Source organism: Haemaphysalis longicornis, unplaced genomic scaffold (genome assembly GCF_048455015.1).
Source record: "Haemaphysalis longicornis isolate Haplotype H1 unplaced genomic scaffold, Haemaphysalis longicornis Haplotype H1 scaffold_12, whole genome shotgun sequence".
Classification (NCBI taxonomy): domain Eukaryota; kingdom Metazoa; phylum Arthropoda; class Arachnida; order Ixodida; family Ixodidae; genus Haemaphysalis; species Haemaphysalis longicornis.
Genome location: NW_027526225.1, coordinates 100,374,295 through 100,394,743, shown reverse-complemented (window position 1 = coordinate 100,394,743; position 20,449 = coordinate 100,374,295). Strand labels below are relative to the sequence as shown.

The 20,449-nt window shown below is 47.9% G+C and overlaps 1 protein-coding gene across 2 annotated transcripts in view; it reads right to left on the bottom strand.

The window, feature by feature from the left end:
• LOC144163096 (neprilysin-1-like) overlaps positions 1-20,449 on the bottom strand; it is a 68,973-nt gene that overhangs the window by 45,785 nt on the left and 2,739 nt on the right. For both annotated transcript variants that reach the window (XR_013320828.1, XM_077693897.1), the window contains exons 2-3: positions 14,056-14,097; positions 55-216 (exon numbers count right to left, since the gene is read on the bottom strand). Coding sequence is in view for 1 of the 2 variants with exons in the window: in XM_077693897.1 (XP_077550023.1) it covers positions 55-216; positions 14,056-14,097 (204 nt within the window). In the remaining variant the exon portion in view is untranslated. The remainder of the gene's footprint in view (positions 1-54; positions 217-14,055; positions 14,098-20,449) is intronic.

Genomic DNA, 20,449 nt, shown 5'->3' with positions numbered 1-20,449 from the left:
AGGTAGGTTACTTTCGAAGTACACTTTTGGTGAACAAGGATGTAGATACTTTACCTCTCAACGTTTCTTCCAACTCATCGTTAATTATGTCGAACGGTCCGTACGATGATTGGCTCTCCGGTATGGTGTGGCTCTTTATCCATCCACCACAAGCGTAAGAGTAAAAATCTTCGCACGGGTCGGCGCGCGGGTTGATCGACTCCCTAATCTCCTGTGCTGAAATCAAAAAACAATGTCCTTATTGTAGGCAGTTTAAGAAGTAGATAGCCTCAAATTACACAGAATCGCCGTGCACAAAAAGTTTAAGATTTGAGCGCATTATAAAGTGGCAAACTACTGATTGTCATGTTGAAGGACAGGCAGTCTGTGGCAGCCACAAACCCGATCTTCCACAGCCGCTGGGTCGGCTCTCAGCCACAGCCAAGATGGCCGTCCTCGCCTGCGAACGCTGTCTGCATTAGACAAGCTGCTGAAGTGGTAATGGCGTTGTGCAGCTGTCTTATCCAGGGTGTCGAACCGGAGTTATTTCGGGTTCGGTTCGGGTTCGGGTTCAAGCCTTTCGGGTTCAGTTCCGGTTCGGTTCCGAAGCACCATTCCGTTCCGGTTCGAACCGGTTCGAACCGGTTCAAACGGGTTCAGACGGGTTCGGAGAAAAAAAAAGCAGGAGTGTTTTTTGTGTTTAACTTTTTTTAGTGCTGCGTTTTCGTTTTATTGTAACGTCGGTATAAAAACAAATTCATATTGTAAGTTTCTTTCAGCAAACGTTCTCATTTTGGCGATCCAAAAGACCCTGCAACCCTTTTTTTTCAATTGTTTCGAAATCTCAAATGCTTCCAGAACGTAGTCAACGAACACGTGCAATACTAAGATTATAGAGGGTCGCAAAATACCTCAGCCAAAAATTACCGTTCTATATCTATTAGACAACTTGGAAGCTTGCTCAAAAGATTTTTTCTCTCTTTTCCTTCTTCGACCGCCGGAAAAACGTCATTATAGCAGTGGAGGGCCGCTATTGGCCGGCTTTCCTTCAGCTGCAGCAATGAACGCATTCGATAGCCACGTAATAAAATTTGAGATGCTTGCACTATATAAGTCGCACAAGGCCTGGAGGATTTCTTTCTACGTAAGCACTGAAGGACACACCGCCACCTATCAGTAGGTTTGAAATAGTTTATTTACATGTTCCGTTGTCGCGTTTCACTGTGGTAGTAGTAGTCATCGTCAAATCCATCTATATCGTCGTCTTCCTCGCTCATGACTGGCGGCCCAGGATCGCTTTGTCCGCACGCTTTCGCATGTGTTCGAAAGTGGAGCGCGTCAACACGTGCTAGAACCGGTGGCAACCGGGTCCGCGAACCATGCTTCTGTAGCGCGAGCTGTCTTGTGCATCCCCCTTGAGGCGCGGTCGCACATGAACTGTTTTGTTAGTATTTTTTTTCGAGCGCCATGCGCAAGCCTGGACGATGCCGGGCGCTCCAAGTAAGGCGCCTGCTCGCGTGCGCGGTAGGCGGCTGGAGTAATTATGAACCGGGGATTTTCTGATGACGCCGCTCACATTACAGCCATCAACAATAGCTTCGCCGTTGAAAATGGTGCAGCTTGCACTGATGGCACAAGGCTGGAGAAACAGCGGAGCTGGGGGTCATCCTCGCTTTTAGATGCGACGCTGAGAGCATCTCTTGTCGGCGGCCCTGTCCTTCCTGCGTGCGTCCGTCGTCGTCGGCGTTCGCACTCTCCTCCGCGCACCCCTCTCCTCTCCGATAGCGAACACTTTCTCGTGAGGGGCATTGGATTGAATTCGATCGAATTGGCTTGGCTTGGCTTGGCTTGGATTGGATTGGATTTGGATTGGATTGGATTAAAGTGGATTGTGTTGGATTGTGTTGCGTCATAGCCACGGCAGACGCACTGGCGCCGGCGCGTGCCCAGGTGAGAGCGAACACTCTCTCTCAACATCGGCGGGTGTGCGGCCCAGCGCGCTCTCACTCCGCCGGTGGGCGGCGCTGCGCGCGGTGCTGCGCGCAGGGAACTTGGGCTTGAAGTGATAGACGTGAACAGGGTAGTGGGCAGCATCGGATATAGGCAAGCTTTTCAGTGGGACGGGATTCACTTCAGCGCCAGGCTAGGAAACAAGGTGGGGTGGCGCTTAGGTGGGAGAGCAGTAGCTTTTTTCGGGGGCCCCGCGCAGCTAAGGAAGGCAAACTAGGAGACAAAGGGGAAGCAAGGGACACATGCACACTCAACGCTGGGAGGCAGCCAGGCCTAGAGCTAAACGGAGAACCTACAGACGTAACTGAGAGCGTTGACAGAAGCGATTTAAGTGGAAACAATGGAGCAAACAATTTTGTAAAAGTCAAAAACAGACCACGTAAGCGGAAAGAGAAAAACAAATACAATAAATATTTATTCAGCTACATAAATATGCAGGGAGGCAGAAAGCCAGATAAGTGGGTGGAAATTCAAAAGCAACTTGAACGGGAAGGAATAGACGTGTACGCTTTAGCCGAGACTCACCTCCGGGACCTAGAAGCCCCACCTGTCAGACAATTATGTCTGGGAAGGTTGCAACATGACCACAGGAATGAAGAAAGGGGGAGGTTTTGGCATGCTCATTAAACAAGGGACCGACTGGCAGAGAGTGCATGAAAGCTGTAAAGAGCATCTATGGGTTAGAGGCACCATAGAGGGGGAAAATACATGGTTAGGAGTGGTGTATCTGTGGACCGGAAGTAGTGCTAGGGAGGAAAATGAGGAAATGGTAAACTGTTTGAGAAGAGATATAAACGAGTTCAAAGATTCGGGCGAAATAATCATAGTTGGAGATATGAATGCCCATATAGAAGGTTTGGATGAATACACAGACCACAACGGTTCTCTAGTGATAGATCTATGTCAGGAAAACCGGCTTGTAATAGTAAACACGGAAAGCAAGTGTGACGGAAAATAACGTGGAAAAGCGGTAACAGACAGTCCAGCATAGACTACAGTTTAGTATCCGAGACAGTATACGGAAGGCCGCGGGAAATGAGGATAGATGAAAATGGAACAGACAGCTTAGGAAGCGACCACAAGCGGTTTAGCTTGCACTTTGGAGGCGCAACCCGGGCAAATGTAGGATTAGGTACAATAGGAGGAACTAATTTGAATAATGAGCAGTTAAAGATCATCCCTGATAGATTGGAAGATGAAATCAATAAATACCCAGGCAAAAATTGGTATAACGACGACATGATTGCGTTCATAAAGGGTAAGATGAATGAAGCAAAGCAACAAACCCGATGGAAAGGGAAGAGAAAGCCGAGAAGCTGGTCGAATAAGGAAATAAAAGAGGCTATTGACCAGCGAAGAAAGGCGTCGAGAGAACATAGAGAAACAAAAAGAACTGAAATGGAACCGGAGGTAGTGAAGGAGAAATGGGATATCTACCGGGGGAAAAAACTAAAAGTGCAGAAACTGGTGCAAGCAAAGATCAAGCAGAAAAGCGAGCAATGGATGGCAGAAATACGGAAGAAGGACAAAAGCGCATCCAAGAAGTTTTGGAACCATGTAAAATCACTAAGCTCAAAAAACGATAACCATCAAAAATTCCTGATTGATGAGGAGGGTGAACATTTAGAAGGAGAGCACGCGTTGGCGCATATTCATCGAGTGATTAGTGAGAAGTTCTGGACAATAGTGGTAGGAAAACCTGCACCAATAACATTTGCGCCACAGAAGACTGCGGAAAGGGAAGTAAGTTTGAGCAACCTTGATTGGAAAAAAGCAGAGCAAAAGGTTTCCCCCCAGACAGCAGTGGGCCCAGACGGAATACCAATGCAACTGATCAACCTGCTTGGACCTAAAAGTAAAAAATCGTTTATGAGGGCAATAGATAAGGTGATAGACACCAAACAAATACCAGATGACTGGCTAGAAAGTAGAATGAATTTATTATATAAAGGCAGAGGAGACAAAGCTAGTATTGATTCATACAGACCACTCACAGTAACGTCAGTGGTGTATAGATTCGTAATGCAGGCGATAAAATCAGAAATTCAAGCATGGATGGAAGAAAATGAAATACTTGGGGAACTGAAGAATTGATTTAAACAAGACAGGCGACTGGATGACAATTTGTTCGTGATAACGCAATGCATTAAAATTGCGAAATAACAGAATAGACCACTATGGATTACGTTCTTGGACATTAAAGGGGCATATGACAACGTAAACAGAGAACGTCTGTGGAGAATGCTGAAACTCCAGGATTAGATGACGAGTTGGTACAGTTCCTTACAGCAATCTATAAAGACAATAGAGTGCACCTTTCTTGGGAAGGACAGAAATGCACCCAGCAGGTCAACATCCATCGGGGACTGAAACAGGGATGCCCTTTGAGCCCAATACTGTTCATGCTTTACATGGCAGGGTTAGAAAAGATACTGGAAGAAAGTCAAGTAGGGTTTAGCCTGACTCATATGCTGCAAGGCGAAGTGGTACAACAGCATAATCCGGGAATGTTATACGCAGATGACATTGTTCTTTTAGCTGATAACCAAATCGATATACAGCGGCTAATAAATATTAGCGGCTAGGAAGCCACCGATCTCGGTTTAAATTTCAGTGCAGAAAAATCGGGAATAATGGTTGTCAATGACGCTACCACTGACGTAATGTCTATCCAGAAAGGCGAATTACCTAGAGTGAAGGAATATAATTATTTGGGAGAGTGGATAAACGAAGGGGATAACTACTTAAGAACTCACGAGGAGCAACTTAAGGTTAAGAAAAAGCGAAACGCAGCTATAATGAAGCATAGAGCTCTGTAGGGGTATAACAAATATGAAGTAGTTAGAGGAATGTGGAAAGGAGTAATGGTTCCGGGTCTCACGTTTGCGAATGCTGTACTCTGCTTAAAATCAGACGTTCTATCAGGCCTTGAAGTAAACCTGAGAACGGTTGGACGTTTGGCCTTAGGCGCGCATGGAAAAACAACTAACGAAGCAGTTCAGGGAGATATGGGCTGGGCGTCGTTTGAAGTTAGAGAATCTCAGAGTAAAATATGCTTTGAGATGAGGTTGAGGGCAATGGATCAACGAAGGTGGGCAGCTAAGGTTTTTAGGTACCTATACTTGAAACGCGTGGACACGCAGTGGTTAAGAAAGACTAGAAGGCTAACGATGAAATACGGAAAGAACAGTGGAGAATGCAATACAGCCAAGGTAACCAAAAAAGACGCAAGGAAGATTGAAACGAACAAATGGAGGGAAAAAATGGAAGCTAAAACGTCGTTAGAGATGTACAGGGCTGAGAAATTAAACATCAGAAAGGAAAATTTCTACGATATTTCCCAGGGCAGTGCTTTGCTTTTTGAGGCTAGAGCAAGTTGCCTGCGAACTAAGAGTTTTGTGGGGAAGTATTCACAAAATGATGGGGTATGCGTGGTCTGCGAAAAAGAAACAGAAACTATGCGGCACATAGTGTTAGAATGTGAGGGTATCCATCCAAATCTACATGAAGGGAATATTGGGCTTCCAGAAGCCCTAGGATTTAAGGGTATCACAGAGGAAGTTAACTTCAAGGCTGTCGAGGGGACGAAAAGAAGATTAGAATGCTGGTGGACGAAAAGCAGAGAGGGGAATATTGCCTAGGACAGTTACCACCTGTAACAGGGAAAAAAAAGTAATTCGTGCCTAATAAGCTTTAGTGCCTGCCCTAAGCAGCGCTAGTATTAAACCAAGAGTGTAAAACATGGTTATATTAGTCCTTTTTGGTAATATGACATGTCATCACCCCGTTTCAAAGGGGAAACCAATAGCAATCAATCAATCAATCGCAGGTGCAGTACTCTCTCTCTCCGCGGTCTCCTCTCCTTCGGGCGCGCCGCGCATATAACCGGTGTGCCGCTCTCCGGCGGCCTTTCGATCGATGGTTGCTCTCCGCATGCGCTTGAACCCCCCTCAGCGTAGCATCACACCAGGGTTCCCGCGAGGGGAGGTGGGCGTAATCTTTTCGGATCTTGCTCTTTATAGGTTTTGCTGGGCTCCGCTGACTTTTTTAGGTTTCGGGATGTTCTGCTAAGTGTTGAGGGGTGAGGCCAAGTTTACCCGGTTTTTACAAGGCCGTTCCGGTCGGTCCCCAACACCGACAGCGGATCACAGGGGGAAGAAGCTAGGTCCATTTTCAGCTGCACTGTTTCTCCAGCCTTGCGCCACTAGTGTATCTGCGCCAATTTGTTTTTGCGTTTTACTAGCGCGAAAAATACTCTCACCTTTAAGATATATCGTAAAGGATGCGCACACGCAGATGCCCGTTGTGCTAACTTTCGAACAGGCGGGAAAGCCGGCTTCACTCTTATAAAATACTTTCTGTGGTGGTGCACCAATTACGGGCAGCGCAAGTTTTGTTCTTAGTATTTTTTAGCGAGCGCCACCGGACCAGGTTCAAGCTTAACATTAAGCAGCTTCGCTGTTAAAAGGAAGCCACGAAAGCAATGCAGAAATGAAAGGCGCATCTCCTGCGATGAGCAAAGCGTGCAGCACCGCTCCGTGCTGCGATACGTAGAGCTCTCGCAGTGCTTCCAGACGCGAAGGATAGAGTGAATGCGTTTATAAGTTTTTAAGTGCCCAATCCACTGCAAAATGTTTTTCATTGGAGGTCAACGATTACAACATTAACTAAAACGATATAAAAGGCTCACAGGGACACTTAATGCTGCTTGCGTGTGTGAATGTGAAAGAAGTACTGTTTATGACCGCAAGTTTCTTTTTATTAATACAGTTAGGTCATTTATATGAATCAATTTAAATTTTATTCTTGGCTCATAAACCCTCAGTTTCATAAACAAGAAAGAATGACTGACTATTACGATACACCCTAATGTTGAAGTTGAGGGAAGCACGAACTGCTGTCTTCTCGGCGACGACGCACAGCGCCTGCGTCTCACGAAGTGATCGCGTCATCAGCGAATGCACGACGGCTCGCGCTAAGCTCTGGCGTTCTCTCGTAGCGTGGGCCGTCGCCGGGGAGCACGTCTCGCGCGGCTTCAGCGTACAGCCCTCCCGCTCACACTTTTGCCATTCTTTCATCCTCCGCTTTCATGTTTTCTTTATCTTCGGTGGCTTCTCCGTTGTCTCGGTAACAATGAGGCCGACCCTGAGAGACAACGCAAAACGAATGCAACGGGTGCTTAAAAGCTGCTATCAAGAACATGACTCTCTGGAACTGCCGCGGTACCGCATTGTGTTCCACTTCGTTCACCGACCACCTCGTCTTCAAATAAAGCATCCTCGCCGCAGTCTTCTGGCAGGTAGGCATGTAGCCTCCTGGCCAGTGGGCCAGGAGGCACCGGTAGACCCCGGTGCCGCCGACGCCACCTTCACCTCCCCATTCTGGGATCCTCGCCTGAACCTTCTGGCAATGGGCTCTTTCTCTGCAGGCTACCCATTGTCAGTCCGTCTACAAAGCGGACCACCATCCGTCTAATATATTTTTTTGGTTCCATCGAGTGTTGCCATGGTGCGGCTTTGCGTCTCACATCCCCTCCTGGGTGGCTGGTGACGGGCCGCCCCTCGTCTCCAAATCACGCATCCTCGCCGAAATCTCCTGGCTGGTGCGCAGGCAGGCATACAGGTGTAATTTACTGACAAGCGGGCACTCTTTTGGCAGGACAGGCAACTTCTCTGGGTAGAAGAGAGCCTGCCCGACCGCCATCGTATTTGATACCATCAAATATCCACACAAGCACGTGCGCACACACGCGCACTTTTGCGCAATAAGGCAAAAATTTCGCATTAAAAAATTGGTTGATCTGCTACGCTTTTCAAGTACCTATAGTTTCCGCTGACCAAGTAACGGAAGCGCTTTGGAACATCGTCCGGCATACCCTGCCATCCAGGAAAATATCAACTCCAACGCAATGACAAGTGCAGCTCGCGGAGCCCCATCGCTAAGTTCTGCACTTAGGCTCAAAGTTTGCCTGTGAGCGCCGTTTTTAAAAAGTGGAAAAGGTTAGCTTATTGGCCCGTGCCATCGCTCGTCGTGTTCCCGAGGGTAATAAACAGCGCCGCATCGGGGAGTGCATGGATGCCGTCGTTCATCGCATAGTTAGGCCCGAAATAAGCTTGAACTGAAACGTTATGGTGGATTACATGGTAAACAATGACATGAAATTGCTTTTAACGGGTGAAGAGGACCAATGCGTTGTTTTACCGGAAGCCATATTCTGTGAGCAGGCTTTAAGTACAGTGCATAAGAATTTGAGAGTGACAACACCGCTTGTTTGTATCCACCCCTTCCGTGTCTCGCCTAGTTTTTGCTCTGTTAGCCACCACGGAACAGCACCAACTAGCTCCAGCAGTTGATGATGTCCTTGGAGGCCTTCACAAAGGGGCAGTGATGCATTCGAATTAATAGCACATTGAAAGCTTCACACAATACTAAACACCAAGTACATGGGAACCACGGTGAATGAGCCTTGATATGTTGCCTCGGAATATACGTTCAAGCATAACTTATTCTTAATGCTAAAAGAAAATTGGGGAAATGAACAGTATCTAACACAAACTGATAGTATATACGGACAACTTTACATTATATTGAAGGTTATAATACGAAGAAGAACTGATGGGTTGTGCGAGTACACACTGCGTAATATTTGGTGGCGCTGTCAGGCGAGTGGTAAAAATACCTTCAGACACAAGGTAGACCACCATAATCAAAAACTAGAAATTACAGTTTTGAAGCCCCGGAACCGGTTCGGAACGGTTCCTTCCATTCGTTCCGGTTCGGGTTCAGTTCCAAAATGGTGGAAAAAATACGGGTTCGGTTCAGTTCCGGTTCCGGGCAAAAATTCGGGTTCGGTTCCGGTTTTCGGTTCGGTTCCGGTTCCGGTTCGACACCCTGGTCTTATCTATTCTGTGGCAGCGGCCCAATCTCGTTATGGGAGGCCATACGTACCGAGAACACTAGGGAAGCAGTAAAATAGTGCTCTGAAATTCATGTGTCTCTCAATCGGTAAGACTGCCTTACTTCGCTTGTCCATCCCCTCTCTATAATCGCTAAGACCAGACAGAGAAAGAGAGAGACTCTATATAGCGATTATTAGAGATAAACTTCTGACCATGTTTGCTATGATATTGTTATGCCAAACACCATCTCACATTTCTCTTCCACACCACTTGCGCTGCATTCATGGTGGTGGCGTGACGCGAAAAAAGTTCTGGAAACGTAAAATCTTACCTCCCGTAAGGCAGCGCCGAGAGGTTTTAATACGTGGTCCTCTAATAAAATGCCAAACGTTGCTTGGTGCAGCTCCAATGCTTTAAATTCTAGGTTTGGTTCGCACTGTCTTTACACGTATATTGCCAAAGGTTATTAACATTAGTTTTTTAGTTGTGGGGTTAGTTCTTTAGCGGAAAAACCAAACTGACGTCTTTGTTTACTACCGCGGAGTCGTTTTGCCCCCTACAGCGCAAAAGCCAAGGTAGAGAAGGAACACTGGATGGCCACTGTCTTTTCTCGCCCTGATCTTTCCGCTGTACATCTGTGATGAATATGAATAACCAATATGCCCAATCCTCCACTCTCGTAACTAGCGACATCAATTACGGCATCCCCCGGCATCTTCCCAGGTCATTGATTTTGCTTCTACCCATAAAGCTATGGCAGGGTCATGACAGCGTGCCTGAGGGGCCTGATGTATTTTCATTCTACCGTTTCTAGTAAGGCTTGTAGCTCCTCTCGCAGCACCTGATCGAGGTTCAGACGGAAGGGCGCAGATTAGTCGAATGAATTAATCGAAAAGCTTCAGTATGAGCATCAGTGCGTGCCTGTATGTGCGCGAATGGGCTCGTTCTTCATTTCCGACCGCTTCCTCCGCTTCACATACAGTAAGCTTTATGGAAACCCGACCTTCAGTTAAACATGCTGACGTACACAACGCTCGTAGTTCCTTTGTGTAGTTCTTTAACACCTCAGCTACATTGAATAGCTATGTTTCACGCAAATTTTACAAGGTATTGCTCGAAGTGTTTTTTGTACTTACATTAATGGCACGCACGAACGTAAATGGCGATGTGGATCGCCCGTTACAGCATGGTCGTCTTCCCGAAATGTTAATTTCGCGTTTCGCCAGTGCAAGCCAGCACAGAATAACGACCAGGCGTGTACTGATTGCAAGCATCAGACTTCACAGTAAACGCACCGCTCCACACCGCGCCTCAGGCCGCGCGCTATGGCTGGCGTTAAAATGTAGACCGCATGCTGAAGGACGCCATATTCATGCTAATCAGCCACAATAGAAACATGAACCGAAGCTGATACAGCTATTTCACTCGAAGCGGTGCTCTACACTGAAAACTGGAAACAATATGGCTACGCTTGCAAAATGATTCGCGACAACTTCCCATTATGACGAAGTGATTTGCATAGACATTAATCACACGATTATCTTTGCGTAACTGCGGTTTCGGCTGTTCACCACTGCTGTTAGTTCTAAAAAAATTTTCCCTTTTTAGTGGATTTTTCTATTTAAAAAGCTATGAAGATAAAAATCAACATGGTTTATTTTGGAAAAACCAGCCTTTGTTAACTCCGAGCCCAACCCCACTGCCGGCACGAATCACGTTTTTAAACAAAAAAAAAATGCAGTATTGAAAAACTTCCAAATTGCACACTACAGTGACGATATGGGGGCATGGGCTACGTAATATGGGCAAGGTTTAAAACAATTTCATCGGTGTGTGAACTACTCGTTAGCATGTTAGTGATATTGTAAAACGAAAGTAGAGGGCCTACTACAAAAGCCCGTCGTGTTTTTGCGTCGGCTTATGTCGGAAGCCTCCAATCGCATAAACAAGATTCTGTGACGTCATAGATATGTTGCCGGAAAGTGGTTGGGGTGTCGCCGAGGCTTAATCTATACTCATTTAATAACTCGATTACTTCTTCAAGGTTTGCCATAAAATTCATTTCAGTGTTGTGGTGACAAGGCGGTGCCTTTAATGACCCAAACTTGTAGTTTGTCTTCATGGGGGTCATTTAGCAAGCATAACTGAACACTAATTGCTACATATTATTACTTTTATTCCTGTGTATCGGAGTAGGAATTTTGACAGTGAAGAGGTATCGCGATCCATAACTCTTCACGGTCGGCTGTAATGCAATTACCCCTATCTTTGAGGGGCACACTTCGGGTTTAGATTAACCAGGAGTACTTGTTGCTGTATTTTTCATACAGCAACAAGTACTTTTCATACAGCAACAAGCGAGCCCCTAGTGGGCTCGCTCGTGGGAGCGGGGAGGTGGCGGCTGCCTTCGGCGACTACTACGAGAGGCTGTTCTCGCGCGCTGTTCCCGATGTTCCTCCGCCGGATGTCCTCGATGAGCTGCCCAAGGTCCCAGAGGACGTTAGGGCCGTCATAAACAACCCCATCACGGTCGAAGAAGTCAAAAGCGCTATAAAGGAACTGCCAAAGAATAAGTCACCGGGGCCGGATGGGATCGTTTCGGAGTTCTACCAGGTATTCCGAGAGGAGATCAGCCCAGTCTTGGCGTCGGTATTCGAAAACATCAAAAACACAAAGCTGCTGCCACCTTCAATGCGGAGCAGTAATTTGGTCCTAATACCGAAAAAAACGTCTCATGATACGGCACCCAGTGTTGAAGATTTCAGGCCTATCAGTCTACTATCAACAGACTACAAAATCCTATCCCGAATACTGTCCAGACGGCTCGAGAAGGCCCTCAGTAGTGTGGTGGGACCACATCAGACATGCGGATTCAGAGGCCGCTCTATCAACACCAATCTACACCGCATGAGGACTGTCTGTGAGGTGGCGGAGTCAGGGTTTCTTCCCCTTGCTGTCTTGCAACTCGACCTCAGAAAGGCCTTCGACCAAGTAGATCATGCCTTTCTGTTGATGCTCCTCCATCGGTGCGGGATAGGGGACGAAATGGTGGAGTGGATCAAGATCTGCTATACTGAAATCACCACCAGCATCATTATGAACGGGGAGGTGGGGAGCCCCATCGCCGTGAGAAGGTCGGTCCGGCAGGGCTGCCCCATGTCCCCGATTCTGTTTGCATTATATATAGAGCCACTTTGCAGAATGGCAATGGCATCGAAGCAAGTCAAAGGTTTGGTTCTCGGCGACGAAGAACTAAGAGTCCTGGCTTACGCGGATGATGTCGCGTTCGTATGTTCGTCGAAAGAACAGGTGAGGGAGATCGTCGCGCTCGCGCAATCATTCTGTCGGTTTTCGGGTGCTCAGCTGAATCTTTCTAAGTGCGAGGGAGCATGGCTAGGTGAATGGCCCACCAAACCACCACAGCTCTACGGAGTCCGATGGAGGGAGGCCATCACCCGCTACCTTGGAGTCAACCTGGACTGCGGCCGAGCCATTGCCCCCCGCTGGCAGGCAAAGCTGGCAGCCGCGGGTGGGAAGTTGGAGCCCTGGCGAGCGCGACACATCGCCTTTTTCTCAAGGGCACATGTTTGCAATGCCGTGTTATACCCGGCCGTCCTGTACGTGGCCAGAGTATCGACCATCGACGCAGGCTCAGTGGCCAAGCTACACCGGCTGTTCGCAGTATTCATCTGGCGATCCACCTACGAGCCTATGCGTCGCACTAACATTTTCTGGAGTCCGGAAGCGGGTGGCCTCGGGCTTGTTAACGTGGAGCTCAAGCTGACAGTGCAACGTTTTTTGTTCTTCCGGGATCGTCGTGACGGTTTCCTTCGGGCTGCTCTGCAAAACGTAGGCTCCTCACATTTGGCCCCTTGGCTGCCAACAACAGCGGAGTTTACACATACTAACCGGGCAACGGGCTTTTACAAAGAAGTGGCGGCAGCGGTGGCCCTCTTGCAGGGACTGTTCTCTTGGGAGTACCTGTGCGCAGTGGCCCCGAAGAAGTTGTACTGGGACCTGGTGGAACAGATCCTTCCACCCCCCATGTATCGCTCACCACCTCTAGGGCGCATGAAAAGTGACGTCCTCCGGCGAGTGCGGAAGCTCCCCATTCCTACTGGTTCGAAGGATTTCTTCTTCCGTTTTCACACAGGGGTTCTACCCACTAAGGCAAGACAGGGGGAGAGGGGCTTCTTTCTTCCTGGAGGGACCAACTGCTTGTTGTGTGGAAGGAGGGAGACGGCAGAGCACGTCTTTGTGGAGTGCAACACGGCGTCGTATTTCTGGGACGAGCTGCAGTGTTCTTTCGACACGTACTGGCAGCTCTCCTGGATGAACTTGAGGTTCTTGGAGGCGGCCTCGGAGCACCCGCTTCTCCGTGACTGCGTCCACGTCATAGGTCTCCACTCGCTATGGAGGGCGAGAGTCGACGTGGTTGAATGTGCCGAAAGCCCGCGGCCGGCGTGGAGGCACTTTGTACAGAAGGCGCAGTGGGCAGTGGCCGCCCTTGACGGGCCCGATTCAGACACTGAGCTTCGCGACTCACTGGCGCGGGGCTCTCGAGCCCTCATGGAGTTTAAGGTAGAGCAGCAAAGGAGATGGGACTTGATCTGAGGGCCGGTAGCGCGACAGCACCATGGGCCACTTCTGCTCACTAACGACTTTTCTCCATAACTTTTACACCCAACCCCTTGCCCCTACTTCATTACCGTATACGGTAAACAAATGACACCATCGCCCATTTGTAAGTGTTTCTAACAGGAACCACGCCGGCAATACGTGGCTTTGCTGGCACTGCCTACTAATGGTTTTCACTTCCCTGTCGAAACACGCGGAATTTTGTCTTGGCTTGTACGTTCCCGAACGCGATCATTTGTCTGTGTGAGCATAGCATGTTACACTGTTCTCTGAAACTTCAGTAACCACTTCATCTGGCCCTGTTTGTATATTTGTAAATAAAGTTACTGTTACAAAAAAAAAAAAAAAAATCACAAATTATTTATTCGAGCGTAGGCGATTGCCTACAATATTGTATTGGTTGTGGATATAGGTCGCAGCGATATCAACAGTATATCTTTTTATTGTGCGACAATGTTCTTTAAAGAAGTCAAAAAATTATACGCAACAAATTAGCTTTAAAATGGTAACATGGTAAAATATGCTGTACCTCTTTGCAGGCACACAGGTGAACTGCAGACGAAGTATTCCTCTGAAAAGAAAAACCGAAAACGCTATTTAAAACACGGATTTTCACATTACAGCAACAATTGGTAGGCGTCTTCGTGTTCATAAAAAATTGGCCCCGTGTCTGCTGCGTTCTTTGCAAATGTCGACGAAAGACGATAGTCGACTGGCGCCCCTGGCAAGTAAATGCATCCCCTCTCATTCCAGCTCCCCTCTCATGCTGTTCCTCTCGAGTCTCGTTCCTTCCAAAATAAACACGCTAGAGCTTTGCTCAAGTCAATTTAAATTTACCGCGTTTCACTGCGCCAAGTCAGGTGCCTCGACACCAGCGCTGCCGTGCGGCGGAGACGCGCCTGAATCGAGGCATTCGACTATACCGTTTATAGAACCATGTTGCCCTACTCCACGAACGTTCCAAGAGAACGCGGAACCTATCTAGTGGAATCTTTCGTTGCGGTTGCCGTGTGATTTTTTCGAATTCCGCCAGGTAGCGCGGGGAACAGCAGGCGACGGTTTTCTGCAGTTGAAGTAGAATTTTATGTGGTATCGGAAAGAGCAAGCATCCGTAAATTTTACATAAATGAACACGGCAAATATCCCTCATGTATTGATTTCCTCCCCTATATTTGCGTAATGTCTTGTTCATGTTCAACAATGTTGACAAGTATGAACATATACACTGGACTTCAACGTTTATATTTGCCATTGAGTATATAAGACTATTGTGCAGCATCTGTTTTACTTTGTCCCGCTTGCTGAATCGAGTGACAGACAGACAGACAGACAGACAGACAGACAGACAGACAGACAGACAGGCAGACAGACAGACAGGCAGACAGACAGACAGACATGCAGACAGACAGACCAAAATTTTCCCGTTAAAGTAGTCCAAGGAAGGATATCGTCTTTAATAGCTATTTTATGTCCAGTAAACAGTATTTGAGCGATACTCAAAGTTACTTCACTAATGTGTTCTCTTCTTGCGTTTGCGAAAGATTCTTTACTGGGCAACGAGAGGAGTCAATTTCTCCTCATCGACTCATTGTTTCAGTACGATTGTACAGCCTCGATGCACCGACTCACTTTTTCATACATAGGGTCTTTGTTTTCGGGTAAAACACGATTTTACCCGATTTTTTCACCCCGAACACGTTTCAAGAGAATCGGGTTCAACCAGATTTATCCAAGAATGGATCCTTTCAAAGTAACGATCTGCACTACTGTGGGCTGACAGTCTGCCGTTCCTAACCAGTACTTCAAGGGGGCAGGACCCACAATGGAGGCTTTCGAGCTCATTGGCATGACTCTGCCGCTCGACGCCCCAGGCTGGAAAATGCTGCACTGACATTGTTGTGCCTAGCTAATGGAAGCTCTGATGTCGAGAGAGCTCTCTCCCAGCCGAGATACGTTTAACAATCGGACGGGTCTCTAATTAAGGCCGGCATGTTGCGCATGCAGACGATAATGTATGTAAAAATGGTTGTCCGGAAAATGAATGACACGCTTTTGGGGAGTAAAATGATTCAGTTCTTTCAAGATATCAATGCTCCTTCCTTACTGTCGTCATCACTGGTTACTTTCCAAAAGATTGATCAAATTTCTGAGAGTATATATTCTAGAAAACCCTGATATCCCTCAATTACTAGCTTGAAACCAACACCAGTTGTAACACGTTAGAGATTAGAAGCTCGCAAAACCTTCTGGTAAAACAAACTAGACGTATTACATGGTACATCCATAGATTTAACCCGAAAAAAAGCCCTAATGTCGGAATGGTTTTACAAAAACAAACCGATTTCTCTCCGATTATCATTATGAAAAATAACTCCCGATGTTTACCTCTGATTTTGAAAAAATCATGAAGCCCGAGGACGAACAACCCTATTCGCACACATGCTGCGACATCCACAAGCCTAGCTGTAAGGCCACATGCGAGGTCTATCACCGGTAGCTCACGCCTCGTGTGGGAACTGGGAACAGCCACCGCTATGCGTGCTCCACTTGCGTTGCTGAAGCTAAACAGGAACGCGTTTAATTGTTCGTCGAAGCAGTGGGCATAAAAGCGTCTAGAGGAAAGCTGGACAGGCAAGTGAGATCCCACCGCGTCTCAAGCCGAACCTCTAGGATCTATTGCCTACTGGTAAGGAAACTGACCTGCTGTCGATACGCGCTCCAAGATGGGACGTATAAGATGCAGGATGAGTATATATCTAACGACAAAACTCGCCATTCTTAGACACATGTTCAAAGAAGTTGACTGACGCTCAAGATACAATTCTGTGTTTCGTGAACATGCTCTGTGGGCACCCAAACATTGTTATAAAATAAGAAGGGAAGACCAAGGGCTGAGACGTCCCGGTGGTACGACGGTGCTTCAATTTTACAAAGACGGCGAATGACAGAAAGGGCCCATCTCCCCGCTAGGGGGACTCGAGTAAATGCGTCGCATAGGGGGTGGGAATATTGCGTTAACGTTTAGTGTTTGTGGAGTTGGTGGTAGTGAACGCGTTGTATCAGCAGCTTCTTGACGTAGTTTGAATGAGTCAAGGATATAAGGCGCGTTCGTAGCCTTCCATTCTGTTTGTGGCGCAGTGGGTAGAGCACCATGTACCTTGCGTTCCGCCCGCAGGGTCGTGGGATCGAAACCAGGCGCCGGTATTATTTTTTTATATAGTGTAGGGGGAGGGGTGCGGACCTGTTGAGAGCGAGGAGGGTAGCGTGGTGCGGGAGAGGAGGAGTGGGGGAGAGGGCGCACCTGGAACGGCTGCTGCGGACGCCGAGGCACGCCAACGCCGACAACGCCGGGTGACATCGTGAGTTAAAGAAATACTCTGCATTTAAAAGACGAAGCAGCTCGAGCGTAAGCTGCTCCCGCGAAATAACAAGCACCGATGATAATAGCATCGGTGCAACGGTGATGATACTAAGGTTTCAACATATTCCCCGGCAACAAAGTAGTGGTGGCTAGTCCGCGTCCCGTCGGTACATTCACTTCGTTCCAGTTCGATCCTCCGCTGAGGCGATCAAAAGGCAACACTACCACAGGGGCCGTAGTTTGGGCACACGCAGATTGTGTCTTTGCAGTCCACGTCTCCACGCTGAAATTCGTAGCCTGTCTTCGACGGTCCTGTACGCAGATAAGAGTTCCTCAGCATTTTCCTATTCGGCGTGAAAACGGTGTCTTGAAGGCTCCCGCCCCTTTCTCGAGCTCTGTACTTTAATTATTCGAGTGTCATCGTCAGATGCCTTGTTCTCCTCCGAATGGTGTCTGCCGCGAATCGTTTCCTTCCGAATGCGTTGTCGGGTCAGTGCAGCGGCCATCTTTAGATGTTTTGAGAAACCGTCCGGATACCCATCTATAGTGTCCTAGATCGCTGGTTTGTTATTAGATGCGACGCTGAGAGCATCTCTTGTCGGCGGCCCTGTCCTTCCTGCGTGCGTCCGTTGTTTTTGTCCGCGTGCGTCCTTTGTAGTTGTCCGCAGCCACTCTCCCCCTCTCCTCTCCGATAGCGAGCACACTCTCGCGAGGGGTATTGGATTGGATTCGATTGGATTGGATTGGCTTGGCTTGGCTTGGATTGGATTGGATTGGATTGGATTGGATTTCGATTGGATTGGAAATAAAGTGGATTGTCTTGGATTGTGTTGCGTCATAGCCGCGGCACTCTCTCTCTCTGCGGTCTCCTCTCCTTCGGCGCGCTGCGCATATAACCGGTGTGCCGCTCTACGGTGGCCTTTCGGTCGAGGGTTGCTCTCCGCTTGCGCTTGAACCCCCCTCAGCGTCGCAGCACACCAGGGTTCCCGCGAGGGGAGGTGGGCGTAATTTTTTTTTGCAGATATTTGTGTTTCTTCTTGACCTTTTAGTATTTAAGGTGGAACATGCGTGATCTGCTGCTCGAGACGTTCGCTACACGAAGATTGTGCTGGTGGTGGGGGGTTCGATAAGCAGCCTGTCTTGCCTGCGATCGTCTCGGCGGACTCTTTGAATGCATGCGAGGGCAGGGCATCTTCTTTTCGAAGGTCACGCGCAACCAGCGGATCTGTCTTAATGTGATTTTGTGGCTGCGATAGGCAATGTGACGCAGTCGAAGACTCTGTCATCGAGTTCAAATCAAGTGGGCCATGGAATGCCTCGGTCAATCTATAATACTGAAGTTTATAGAGGAATTCATTATCTCGTCGATCTGGCACTTTACTTTGGTGTCGGATTTCTTGTCCTTCAATTCATAGAATATACGGATCAGAACATGTGCAATTTCATCTTCGTATTCTAGGTTGGTGACATACTCCTCGTCCAGGGATTCGCTGTGAATAAACGGTTCGATTACTTCGTTCAGCGTTCTCAATTCAATTTCAGTTTTCCGTAGCTGTCGCAACGATTCCTTCAACCTGTCGCAAGCACCACTCGTCATTACAGTCAACCGTAATGCGGATTCTGCGTTTGTGCGTAGTTTTCGAGCGTATAGCCGCACCTTTTTCTTTTCGTCTTGAGTTCGTTAAGGCGCATTCTATTCTCAAAAATACTCTGGTCACACATCAAAGTTACTGTGTCTTGCATTGCGCGATCAGCGGCGGTATTCCCATCACCGTTCAAGGAATCGCTGCCCATCGAGGGAATCATCGGAGGTGAGGATCCTTTGTCGTCTAGTCCGCCTGTCGCCTCGGTCACTTTTGCGTACCACCACCGGTTCAGTCTATCACACCGGTCCATCCTCGGTATCAAGGGGTACTCCTCCTCCAAAAGGCCGAAGTTCGGAAGACTCCGAATCGCAGGAGGGCCTTCTTCCCGGGTTTATCGGCACCGTATAAAATAGGAAGGAAAGACCGATGGTGCTTCTATTTTACAAAGACGGCGAATGAGAGAAAGACGAAGCAGCTCGAGCGTGAGCTGCTCCCGCGAGATGACGCGCACCGATGATAATATCATCGGTGCAACGGTGATGATACTAACTTTTCAACAATTGTTTTATTTCTTGTAATCTATCAGATTTTGATATTGTATATCAATCAGAGAGTGAGCAGAGAGGCCAAGGATTCCCTCCCATCCTTACGCTTCGTTCATCGGCTCGGTCTCTGCAAAAAAACTCAGCTGTTTTTCGTCGGGAATGTCCATTGACTCGATTTGGCGCACACATTTTGTGCCTAATAAATGCGTACCAAATAGCTAATCGTCATTATGAGCACCGAACCGACATCTGCGTTGAGGGGGGCGGTAATGAATCATTGCAGGTCAGTTTATCCCCCTTTGTTGTGTTTACCAATGACCCAGAGGCCTTTTTTATGACCATAGTCTTTGTAGGGATACTTAAACATAGAAATTTCTGTCTGTCTGTCTGTCTGTCTGTCTGTCTGTCTGTCTGTCTGTGACACGATTCAGCCACCCGGCCAAAGTGAAACAAGCTGCGCAATTGTCTTATACGCCTCCAGCGCTGCCCAGGGGGCGCTGCCCAGGGGGCGCTGCGCAAGCGGCTTCCGGGCAGTACATCTGTTTAGTACAAAGCTGCGCGGGTCCCGCCGTGTTGACAGAAGGAAAATGAGCTCGATGCTCCCGATTGTTTTGCGACATGGTCACCAGCCCATCCCCAACGAGTCCGATCTCTTCTGGCGATCAACTTAGCATTAGGGAAAAAAGCTTTGCAGCGCTAAATACGTTTACAGCGCCTACGAAAGTGCCGGGACGGACGGCGCTCTGCCAATCGCTGGTTTACCGATCGATGGTCGTATGAAGTGAAATTTGAAGTGAGACGTGAGACTTCTAGTTTAAACTACTTACTACTCTAGGTAACAAGGACTTTTCAATAACAGCCGATCAAAAAAGAAGAGTGACGCAATCGGCGACGATGGCGCTTTAAAAGCCAACAAAGTCCGGCGTACCGCTGGCTCGCCTGCTGCGGTGCGCCGCTCTTTTGCATACCTGCGCACCATGCGAGCACTTTCATTCAATTGTGCTCGTTTGCGTCGCCGTTATGAATACATCGTGCAGTGTTAGATTGCCATTTTGTTGCGTGTCTCAGTGACCAAATTCAGCGAGCGTAAGAAGCGTGAAATCTGTTTTGCGATTCCGAAATTAGTGGAAGTAAAACAAAAAAACAAAGTGGTCGGGCGAACAGAGAGGCCGCTCGCTTTCCTTGTTTGCGCTCACTTTACTTAATTACGCTCTTGCATAATATATTCCCAGTTCCGACTTAGTAGGCTAAAATGAGGGTCAGCAACATTTTGAAGTGTAAGGCCGAGTTGCATGCAGCTGCCAACAAGGCAGAGGGCTGGACGGCAAATCGGGTGGAAGGGGAAGGGAGGTTTTGAATGCAAAGCGAAAAAATTCAGCGAATCGCCAATAATATGTGGGCAATAACCTGGCGAAGTGTGAAGATGGGGGA